Here is a 12,568-nt window from a genome sequence, read left to right on the forward strand (position 1 = left end):
TAACACCACAGGAACTATTCATAGAGATTAAATTTTTTTCTCTCTCGTCTGGCTTTACAAAGATTAGCCAATGTCATGTTTGTAGTTATTTTTAACAAGTTAGTTAAACTATACAGGACTTCGTCTGAGGTGGCGTTAGCTAGCGCGCGTGTTATGCCTTTTTGGAGTGTTTTTTTGTTAGAAGTGGCTGGTTTTTTTTTGTGTTCTGCTGGTGTTTATTGGTAGTGGAACTGACTGGGAAGCGCTCTAAAGGGGCGCCGCGTGTGTTTCGGTGGGCGCCGGCACAGACGGAGTCCATACTTATACATATAGTGTCCCTAACTTGTAAATAACTACAAACTTGACATTGGCTAATCAGTGTAAAGCCAGACGAGAGAGAGAAAACTATACAAGTATGGACCCGGTCTGTGTCGGCGCTCGCCGACATACGCACGGCACCCCCTTAGAGCGCTTTCCAGTCAGTTTTAACAAAAAAAAACACTGCAAAAAGGCAAAGCACGCCCGCCAGCTTACACCAACACAGACGAAGTCCAGACTCCAGAGATATAATGGAACTATTCCTTGAAACGATCTATAATCTATAGTTCTGATATTGGCTATGCGCCAAAACTAAAATTATCGTAGACAAAATTATCTCGTGAGCTGCATGTTAGGCGAACTGGAACGGTTATGGCAGTTTTTATTAAACCTATAGCTATAAGTATACCCTTGCTTTCTAGATGGCATCGTACCTACCGGAAAGCTAAATCACTTGGCCATTGCCGGTAAGTACTAACTAGCCACGGCCGTAGAAAACCAGACCAGAGGAAAAACTTAGCATTTATAAAATTCCAAATTTCCTATGCCGGGAAACGAACCTGGGACCTCTTACTAATAATAACTACCACCTAAACACCACGCTAAGGAGGTCGTCAATATTTAAGGTGCATGAGACGGGTCTGCCCGCGAAATTCAAATTTAATTTGGTTTTTCGCAATTTGTAACTTAATACGACAAAGTAGGCTTATGGCCATCTTATGGCATTCTAATTCCGACAATGACAGTATCATCTTCACAAAATTACATAAAAATCTTTACTTGAAAGTGTTCAGCTTAAAGACTCGTCTCATGGTGGAAGCGACGGGCCTGCCCGCGAAATTCAAATTTAATTTGGTTTTTCGCTATTTGTAAATTAATACCATAAGCCTACTTTGTCGTATTAGTTTACAAATTGCGAAAAACCAAATTAAATTTGAAATTCGCGGGCAGGCCCGTCTCATGCCCCTTAATAAAGAGAGGGTGGTTAAAATTTTAACCCAATAAATATTTTGTATAGCGACATAGTTAGCTCAAAGGATTAGCAAGTCGAAATGGCAATGGGCAGGTCATGTCTGTCGCAGAACCAACGGCCGATGTGTTGGAGTGGAGACCATGCGAGAGACCACCGGAAAGCGCAGTATTAGGACGATCTTCGGCCCGCTGAACCGATGACATAAGGCTGGTAAGAAGAGGATGACAGAGGACCGTGTTTGGTGCCGCGTTTTTGAAAAGGCCTAATGTCCATCAGTGGATATACAGGGTGTAACCAGAACGCTAGCAAAGACTCAGCGATATTATTATACTACCTACTAGCGACCCGCCCCGGCTTCGCACGGGTGGACACTACCACGAAAAATCCTATCTATTTTCCGGGATAAAATATAGCCTATACGGATTCGGAAGAATCCCTCTAAGTAATGGTATAAGAAATTTTGAAATCGGTCCAGTAGTTTTTGAGCCTATTCAATACAAACATACAAAAATACAAAGGTTTCCTCTTTAAAATATTAGTATAGAAGATTACCTAAACACAATGCCAATGCCAATAACCTTAATAAATAAATTGCCCTATTTTGTAGTTTTAGTGATTTAGTATTATTCAAATCCGCAATTTAGCAAAATTCGAGTTAATGCCATACCTACGACGTGGCATTGGCTCCGAGTGGCCTACTTAGGTACGCAACGTTCGTTGACCTCTAGCGTCAGTCAGATGTTTTATTTGCAATATAGGTATTGTGAACTTTTAAAGAATAAAGATTTTTTATTTTTTCGCGTTTTTTGTGGTACCTTATCAGTAATCATCAGTATTATCACCTGTCTTCGTGTTTGCTAGCGTTCTGGTTACACCTGCATACACCTGGATTGGATTGGATGTAGTATGAATTGAAACTGAAATCTATGGAGACTGTGTAACCCGTGCGATACCGGAACGAGTCGCCAGTGAATGAATAAATAAAACAACCATCATAGTTCACTTTCAGGATCTATATTTAAGTAAAAAAATAATTAAGAAGAAACAGTTGACAATCATTCAACTCAACATTAGCTTATTTATCAAATTAATATAATTAATTGTACGTAGAATGTACTTATACAACTATGTCGAAACTAATAAAATTGTTATGAAACTCCTTCGCCTAACTTGACATGATCAACCCCTTGGGTTGGCCACAGTCCACCAGGCTGGGCATGTGCAGTTTGGCAGACCTAACATCTAACTTAACAATACTTAATTATTATGTACTTGAAAATTTAAGATCTGCTCGGAACAATCAATTAACTTACAATTTCATCAAACTAAAAGCCACTAAACAAAATGAGAAGCAGACAATTTTTCATAAATAAAATTTCAATTCAATAAAAAAAAAACATAATTAGATCACCAGTGCGAACCGCAAGCAACGCATGTTCAAAACTAGGACTGCAAATAGATAAGGACACTATCTCACTAGGACACCAGTGGCAGCGCAACCACTCACGCTACCAACGAAATATATTACAGCTCTTATAGAGCTGGGTGACCAATTTGGTAGCGGCGACCGCGATCCCCACGGTGACAACCACTTATTTGTATGTAGTAATGTTACCACCAGTTGAGCTACCAGGAACGCTGTATGTCGTGCGTAAAAGCACGGTTAATTTTCCGATCCTGGTGTCTACTCCGGTGTTTCTCGTTAGGTAGCTCAAGACACCATAGTGGCGCGTCAGCTAGTGTCCTAGTGACATAGGCCCAAGAGCACGGGCAGCTTGAAGCAGTCTTGACTGACCGTTCCAAAGTACGTTGATACCTTTAGATTGGGAGCTAGTAAGAATAAGTGACGTCATAATCATGTACCTAATTTTTGTACTATATAATCGATAATATAAAATTTCAAACTTAAAACTAACCCAGATCATACATTCTATTTATTTTTGACATGCGACGCACTCCCACTACGTGCCTTGCGTTGCGAGCGCACGCGGCGTCGCGACCAGAGGCCAGTTGAAACTATTCTAGGCATACTCCAACTAACACGTGAGTTCAGCCGTCAGACATACAAATTCTGTCGTCAATTTTAAATCTCAATGGTATCGTGACAATTTAAGTGACGTTAGTAACCGTGTCATTTGAATTCTCAACATTAAGTTACATGCGTCGTCGTTTGCCTATTCAAAGTAAACTATTACATTTTAACCGTTTCAATCTGTGTGCGATCATTTTCAACATGGATGGCAACACTCAGGTTCACTGTGTACTTGTTTTTGTGTCCTTTGAGTCTGTAATGTCACCTGAGTGTATAGTGTCATTTAAGTCTTTAGTGTCGATCATGATGTTGCTTATGTCTGAGGTGAGTTCAGACTCGTCCGTCTGCCTCGGTAGCACCATCTCAACTTTTATGTCCTGCATGGACATAAAAGTTGCTAAATCTTCCCTGTCTTTTTGTCTCTGTGGACTTTCGTCTCCAGATTTGCTGCCATTAGCGATGGGTGTCCTTTCTTCTTCTTGGGGCTTCTGTTGGAAGTAGGGCTTCAAAAGCATTATATACCAGTTTTGCAAACTGCAGATGAAGAATTTGCCGAATTCTATAAATAAAGACGGTTCGCCTTCCACCAGTTTGATCATGGCGGACACGTTTCTCGTTTCCTGAAACGTCAACGTCAACTGAAAGTCAACTTTGAAATTCGCTTTATCCGCATTCAGGATCTCCTCGGTTATCCTGGTCTGCTTTTTGAGGAAATCGAGCTTGGACACAGTGTAGATTCTGTTGAACTGCTTCCTCTTCCAAATGGCTTTGACGATGGTGCCCGTGTACCTCTCCTTCTGTCTCTTGGCCTCCGGCTTGGGCGCTTCGTCCACCTTCGTCAAAGGGATTTTGCACAAATCTTGGAACATTTGCATCATGACGTCTCGGACTACAGATTTCCAATCGGCGTTCGCGATGCACTGTAGAATGTGTGGGTACATCACCACTCTGAATTCTGGACAACTTCTTCGGGGTAATTTCGGCTTTTGCAACAGAATAGTTTTGAAGAAATTCGCGAATTGTCTGTTCTTTTCTTTCTCGTAGGCGGCCGCCGCAAATTTGAAGTACGCCTTTATTTCTGCAGCGAGGCGACTGGTGATGGCGGATGCGACGTTGTGACTCTGCTCCATGGGGTCCTGGACGCACATCGACGTCGTGATTCTCAACGGCAAGATCAAACCCTCCACGATATTCCTTTTATACCTTTCGAATTCCGGCGGGAGATTATTCCAGGCTCTAAATTGCTCCTTTTTCATTGGACAGCCTGTGTATGGACAGACAACCATTTCTTCAAAGTTAAAAGTGGTGTAGTATTGATAAAATCCGCCTAAAAGTTCAGATATTGATTGGGTATTAGTAGACTTGGGCAGGAGTTCGTAGTTATGCATGAACCCTGTGTTCCAGTTGTCTACGATGATGTCGTTTGCGGGATCTCTCTGCAGCCACTGGACGGACGGTAGGATGGATACGGGCGGTTGCTGCAGGTAGAATATGATGAGCATGGTTAACGCATAGTTGGTCAGTTTGCCCGTTCCCGTGAAGCCGTGCACTTTCGCCCAGTATTTGATTACCACCTGGATTAAAAAAGAAGAAAATATGTTTATTAAAATTTTTTTCCAAACGAAAAATTTGCACTATGTAATCGTATTATGGTCAAGACTACACCCCGAATTTCACGGCAATATCGATACAATATGATCACACTAATATTATAAAGACGAAAGTTTGTATGTATGTGTGTGTGTGTGTGTTTGTTACTCCTTCACGCAAAAACTACTGGACAGATTTGGCTGAAATTCTGAATGGAGATAGATAATATCCTGGATTAGCACATAGGCTACTTTTTATCCCGGAAAACCAAAGAAAAACCTAAATCCACGCGGACGAAGTCGTGGGCGTCAGCTAGTTAATAAATAAATTACAGGAATGGATATGAGACATGTACACCAGTTTATTTCGGTAATATAAAAGGAGAGTCATTGGTCCTTTATATAACGTGTACGTTTCGATTGTTAGGAAATGCTGAAGCAGATGTTGTGGCATCTTCTCACGAGCCCAAGTCAATGGTGGTTCAATTCTTAAGACTGAGCTTTCTATTTGTTTCATCTCCTAGATTAGTTACCAACTGTTGAATTCTTCCGCTACAGTTCCGGAAAGTAATAAGAGATGGCACCACTAATAGTTTACCTCGTGTTGACGTTATGTTGACGAAATCTTGAATCTCATGTTCACAATATTTCAGTCAGTATGTGGAAGAAGTATCAACATTAGTATTTTAGGTAATGAATAAGAGAGCGATGGCGCCACTTGTTTACCTCGCGTTGATGTTATATTGCGATACTGAAAAATACTGTACTTTTTTTTCTTTTAATTCAGATACAAGTTCAAAGCAATCTCCCCTGGTGGTGAGTGATGATGGAAGCGGGCTAACTTTGGTTTCTACACGGTATCATACCGGAACGCTAAACCGCTTGGCGGCACGGCTAGTACTTACCGCCATGGGTATGAGCCTGGGGTCCGCGTGGAGCAGGAACGCGATCAGTTTGCTGTTCTGTGCGCCGAGGGGCGTCTTGAACGTGACGTCACAGTTAATTTGAGTGGGGACGTGGAAGAACTTCACAATGGGCGTGTTGGCGCGCGGGATCGACAGGATCTCGGCGAATACGTGCGGGTGTTGTTGAAGCAACTTCTTTGCCTTCAAACAAGACAAACAAATCCATACTAATATTATGAATGCGAAAGTCTGTCTGTCTGTCTCTGCTACCTTTTCACGGCCCAACAGTGTAAGCGATCGGTACTGAGGTAGCTTACGACCCTGTAATTGACATCTAGGCAACTTTTTATCCCGGAAAATCAAACAGTTCCCATGTGATCTTTAAAAACCTAAATCAGACGAAGTCGCGGGCATCCTCTAGTTAATTATCAGATCCACAGGCAAAACTGATATCAGAGGGCGCCGGCCAATATCAATGTCAAAATCAATAATTTGTTTTATTTGTTTGATAACTTTACTAAGAATTTTTGATATCGATACAATATATGATTGTTTCGTGAAATTATGTCATTCTGTCATTATACGAATAATCGAATGAAAGAGAGAGAAAGAAAGAAAAAACTTTTATTATTGAAAGCCACACATTATCAGTTATGGCTACGGGTGATGTTACCCCTTAGGAATGGGGTTACAACCCTCAGCAAAGAGTACCTTATTGACGAAGTTAGCGCCGTGATGTCGGAACATGGCCGGCACCTGTATGAAGCAGTCCGCGTCGCTGCTCTTTATGCCCAGGCCTGTTGTTATGGAGCCGAAGGGCAAGGCGATGCAACCTGAAAACAAACTTTACATTAGTACTTTTGGTTTATATCACACTAATATTATAAAGGCGAAAGTTTGTATGTGTTTGTGTGTGTGTGTGTATGTTTGTTACTCCTTCACGCAAAAACTACTGGACGGATTTGGCTGAAATTTGGAATGGAGATAGGTAATATCCTGGATTAGCACATAGGCTACTTTTTATCCCGGAAAACCAAAGTGTTCCCACGAGATTTCGAAAAACCTAAATCCACGCGGACGAAGTCGTGGGCGTCAGCTAGTTACCTCATAAACAGCACTCAAACCTGACTACTACCTGCGAACCTGCCGATACATAGCGATAGATATAGTAAAACTATTCTGCGGCACAAAACCCTTTATATGGGAGCTTGACTCACACCTGGCCCGGTTTTGTCACTTACCCAGATATAGCTGCTGCAGGTGTATGTACAGTTTGCTGAGACACCTCCTCCTGCGTGAGGCGAACAGCGTCGAGGATACTGTCCAGCTGAGTATGGAAGCTACCAGAGACCTATGTCCAGCATTAGACGCCTATCTGTTGACGATGATGATGATTAGACTTTGTACAATTGTTTTTGCCACTTACCCGGCCATTGCTGCTGTAGAACGAACTCCAGGTCCATGTACAGTTCGCTGAGAGACGTCACCTCCTCCTGCGTGAGGCGAACAGCTTTGAGGATACTGTCCAGCTGAGTGTGGAAGTCGCCCGTCAAGGCTATCAGCTTCGGCTCTATTATTTCACCTGGAACCAACCATGTATATACGGTGGATTTTGTTTATCATAGAGACCTCGGTAGTAACAACTTTTTTGTTTACAGCAATGAAACACGCCCCTTAAATTTAAAGCATCACACTAATATTATAAAGGAGAAAGTTTGTATGTGTGTGTGTGTGTGTGTGTGTGTGTGTATGTTTGTTACTACGCAAAAACTACTGGACGGATTGGGCTGAAATTTAGAATGGAGATAGATTATACCCTGGATTAGCACATAGGCTACTTTTTATCCCGGAAAATCAAAGAGTTCCCACGGGAATTTTAAAAACCTACATCCACGCGAACGAAGTCGCGGGCATCAGCTAGTTTTATAATAAAGTGAAGTTGTTGATATTATAAAACTTTTTTCTACATCTATACTAATAAATAATATTGAAGTGTCTATCTGTAATTTCGAAAGAACTAGTCTACTACTCATATGGTTATTTGTACTGTACTATAACAGAATCACAGGTTTTTAAAATTTTCGTCTGTCTGTTTGAATAGGCTAATCTCCGGAACGGCTGAACCTATTTTGACGGGATTTTCACAGACAAGTAGAGGATTAACCAAGGAGTAGCATAGTACTTTTTTGACTAACTTTCAATCGGTCATCTACGATTATGATAAATCTATGGTTAGACTAGCTGATGCCCGCGACTTCATTCCTGTGGATACAGGTTTTTAAGTTCCATGGGAATTCATTGTTTTTCTGTGATAAAAAGTAGCATATGCGATCATTCGATGAGTAGTTTTTTCGTGAAAGAGTAACAAACGTCCATACATACAAACTGTCGCCTTTATAATGTTGGTGTGATGACATACCTCTCTGTTTGCTCCTCACGAACACTCGTTTCGGCGTGGCGGGCTGTTTCGGCGTGGCGGGCTGCTTCGGCGTGGCGGTCTCCGCTCGGCCGGTGTACGGGCAGACGGCGAGGAACTCCCCGTAGATGTTGACCTTGTCGCTGTCCTCCAAGGCCTCCTGCGCCTCGTCCTCGCTGGTGAAGGTGAGCACGGCGAACTTGTTGCAAAGCTTCTCCACTTTGACTGTTCCATAGCTTGCGAAAACTCGTGTTAGGTCTTGCGGCTTGGTGTATGAAGGAAAACCTACAAACAAATATTATTATTATCTGGTGGGAGGCTTCGGCCGTGGCTAGTTCCCACCCAACCGGCAAAGCTGTGTCGCCAAGAGATTTAGAGTTCCGGTACGATACCGTGTAGACCCCAAAGGGGTTAAATAAAAACTCCCATAGCCCTTTCCCGGTTAGCCGGCTTCTATCTTAGACTGCATCATTACTTACTACCAGGTTAGATTGTAGTCAAGGGCTAACTTGTATCTGAATTAAAAAATTACAAGATGTTGGATAATGTCCGTAGCATCCCAGCAAGCAAGGTTTGGACCAATGTGTAGATGTACTAAAATACCAGTCAAGTACGAAGTGGGCTCACACACGAAGGGTTCTGTGCCATCAAAATGGAATAACAAACATCCAAACTTTCACATTTATGACATTTATGATGCCTGCAACTTTGTCAGTGCGGATTTAGATTTTTAAAATTCCGTGGGAACTCTTGGGTTCTCTGGGATAGATTTTGAAATCCCAGAGATCTACCCCCAGGATGTAAGCTAACTCTGTACCAAATTTCATCAAAATCGATTAAACTGAAAAGATAGCAGACAGACACACATTCGCATTTATAACATTAGTATGGATTAGGTTATAGACAATATAGATAATTTTGACAAAAGATGTGAATATTACCAGAGACATATATGCTCCTCGCGTTGAGCTGTGCTTGAGTGGGCGGCGCCGCGCCTTCCATCCTCACGGCCACAGAGTTGCGCCTGAAACCAGCGCGCCAGTTAGCAGGAGTCTCCGTCAAGCGCGCTCCATACACACCAAGTTCAATGCTTATTTGAATATTAATCAAAGTCATGGAGTTGTCTCTGCTGTTTCTCAAAACTTTACTTTTTAGTGTTTGTGGTTTTTGAAGTCGGTTTTATTTTTCTTTTGAAATTTTTTTATATTGATTTTCTTTTTTTAGGAAGTTATGACGTAATAAAGTGCAATTCAGCTTGCAGTGCTGCCGCATAAAATGTCTCTCTTTCTATCACTTTATAACTTTTATCTCTATCTCCTTAGACAAATTTGTTAATGTAAGTCTTTGCTAGTGTGTGTACATTAACAAACTAAACAACAACTATTATTAAGCACAACAACAATTATTATTAAAGTCAATGATGCTTACGTGAGTAAAACTTACAGGTGTGTCCGCAGCCTTACAAATGCAAATAACTCGAAATAATTCACGTACCTGTACCAACTTGGATCACTTTCGCAAAGTACTTGGTCTCTAAATATCCTCTCTCATTGCCCTTTGTCAAAATAACTCCATTTTCTGACTCGTAGAATTTTATTCCATCCGCCAAAGCTTTGGCCAAATCTATGAATACATAGACTTGTACGTCCTTCCGTATTCCACTTATAATGTTAGGGTCCTGGAGGGTACCTTTGGCTAGGTGTATGTGTTTTCTTTGCATACAACTTAAGCCGTGTGCTTTAATGTTTGGCCAACATTTGATGTATGTGCCATGGACAACTGTTTTGTACTTTGGCTGAAATAAAACAATTTTATAAGTATACTAGATGATACCTGTAAGTTTGTGGATATAGATTTTTAATCCCACAGAACTTTGACTTTCCAAGATGAAAAATAGCCTCTCCAAGTCTTAAACTATGCCCTGTATGGTTTTCGAAAATCACATCGATCCGTTGCCCTGTTGCAACGTAATTGAAGGACAAACCAATAAACCAAAAAATAAACACACTTTCACATTTATATTATGGGTAGTGAGGTAGTGATAGGTGGATATATATTTTTTTTTTACAAATTTCACACTAATAATTGACAGTCAAAGAGTGTACATTGTACAATGGTATCCTCGATATTTTGAATAAATGCTGTTTGAGATTTTCTTTCTTGCCGGCTCTTCTCAGTAGACAGTACCTTCTAACTGCTGGTAGTCTTGACTTGTCAATAAAAATATTTTTCATTTGATTTGTTTTTGTGCAAATAATAAACTAAACTAGTAAGTTAATGGAGGCTAACAAATAAGTTGTACTCAATACAAAGGGAATGTAGATTATTTTGTTTGCAATTCATTAACTTATAAACATTACTAATAATAGATAAAATAGATTAGTTGTTATCTATTGTTAAGGAAAAGCACTATTGTTTATGTCAAGTAGTCCTTAAAATACTCTTAAAATCAATCGTTAGTGATTCCATCCCTAGTTTAGACTTTGGACACCATTTAAACTAAAATCAAGCTAAATATTTAAAGAGTAGTCTACTAAATAATTTAAATATTTAGTTTGCTAGGTGACATTAATGAGTTTTTCTATCTGGATTTTCATTTTTGATAATCAGATTTAAAATGTTATGCTGATATAGGTAATTAAAAAAAATGGTAATAAATTAAAAAGTAGGAATACCTCTAATATTGGTGTCAGCCCGCTTTCATCTATCTGTTTAATTGTATGTCCCTGATGCGCTTTTACCTCAAGGTCATTAGTGCTTGGGTTGTTTCTCAGCTTGAACCTCTGCTTGTCATTGGCAGTGACGACTCTTTGTATGTCGCTCAGATTATATTTCCCTTTGCATAATCTGTGCTGCAGAATGTCCTGGACTGATATGTAACCTTCTGGACTGCAAATATTTAGCTCATTATTAAAATGTTGAGAAAAATGACAATTTTTTTGCTACATAATGTTTTACTTATATATGTACATACTCCATAATCTACAACACGAAAGGGGAGGATATTTACTGGAATGCCCCCTAAACTCACACTTACCCAAAATCTGATAATGGCTAGAAAGCTGATGGCAGATAGATATATTAGAAAAAATAAAAAATACTTTTTTTTTACTTTTTGGAGACCAAAAATCAAGCTGTTGATAGAAATAGTGTAAAATAGCTGGTCCACTACTGAGCACAGGTCTCTTCTGCACTGGACAAGTGCAGATTGGCAGATTCACACACCTTTGAGAACATTATGAAAAACACTTAGGCATGCATGTTTTTTCACTTCTTTTATATCACACATTTAATAAATAGCTTATAACGCACATAAGGCCGAAAAGGTAGTGGCGCGTGATCGAACACCGGACCCTCCGAATGGAAGGCCGACATCTAATTAGTGGGCTATTACCTCTTTAAAGTATTAGTACATGGAATTTAAAAGAAATGTTTCTTGCAGATGATAAGTACTACAAAACTATTTTATTCCCTGTGATAACTATGAGTAAAAATGTACATCAAAGCGGGATTCGCTGATATAGATTAATAAGTAAAAGTTTACCTATTTTGTTTAGGGTTTGTTTCCTAACTTCTTATTACAACGAAAACTTTTATCTAAGTAATAATAATACCACACTTACATGTTTATTCAACAGTCGATCCGCGAACTAGACGCTTAGCTGTTATTTGCAAGCGTTGCAAGTATAAGTACCTACAACAGTTGCAACTGCAAAGTGCAAGCCTTCAGAATCCGACTACGTAGGTAGGTATTGTTTGCGAGTAGGTATTGTTGCGAATCAGCATAAAATGATACTTTCGCGTAGGTACGTTACTAATTGAAAATACCTTATTGTAAGCTGTTCTTTAACTGCGCCGTGTCGAAGAAGCCACGATAGAGTTTTACTGAGCTGTATATCTTTGTTATTCCTGTAAATATTGATAATAATGCAACATGTCAAAACTGGATGTTATGGCCTATGGGTTTGAAATGAAAATATGTAAATGATAAATAATAAGGGCTATCTTAAGTACATTTAAGTAAAACGGTAACGGGATTCCTTGATTATATTATACACTTTGAAGTTTGAATCACTTGAATAAAAATTAAAAATTTTGATAAAAGCTCAACATGGTCGAAACTTACACAGAGTATTATCCTATATGTTATTGGTCTGTGCCATAGAGTAGGATGAGTCTGTGCAGAGTATAGACAAAGAGTATGTAATCACTACGGAGTCCGGACTATGAAAACAAAATACAAATCGCCAAAGACAATACTAATTTAGAATTTAGATCTTATGCACAGAATATGAACAAAACACAGATCAATAACATGAAGAGAAGTCGCCTCCATGTTGCCTCAATATCTTAGGG

General features: G+C 39.9%; 1 protein-coding gene across 2 annotated transcripts; it reads right to left on the reverse strand.

The window, feature by feature from the left end:
- Positions 1-2,262: 2,262 nt before the first annotated feature.
- On the reverse strand, positions 2,263-12,347 carry LOC123873061 (speckle targeted PIP5K1A-regulated poly(A) polymerase-like). Of its 2 annotated transcripts, XM_045917740.1 has the most exons (9): positions 12,227-12,347; positions 12,041-12,121; positions 10,888-11,101; positions 9,707-10,007; positions 8,216-8,497; positions 7,223-7,378; positions 6,508-6,629; positions 5,797-5,997; positions 2,263-4,876 (listed from the first exon to the last, which is right to left on the reverse strand). In XM_045917740.1, coding segments are annotated over exons 1-9 (2,712 nt in total). In that variant the 5' UTR covers positions 12,229-12,347; the 3' UTR covers positions 2,263-3,523. The 2 variants fall into 2 exon arrangements, with proteins under 2 accessions (XP_045773696.1, XP_045773695.1); XM_045917739.1 differs by lacking the exons at positions 10,888-11,101; positions 12,041-12,121; positions 12,227-12,347 and adding an exon at positions 9,154-9,236 and having other exon boundaries at positions 9,707-9,844.
- Between the last annotated feature and the right edge of the window lie 221 nt (positions 12,348-12,568).

The sequence above is a fragment of the Maniola jurtina genome, chromosome 16 (genome assembly GCF_905333055.1).
Source record: "Maniola jurtina chromosome 16, ilManJurt1.1, whole genome shotgun sequence".
Taxonomy (NCBI): domain Eukaryota; kingdom Metazoa; phylum Arthropoda; class Insecta; order Lepidoptera; family Nymphalidae; genus Maniola; species Maniola jurtina.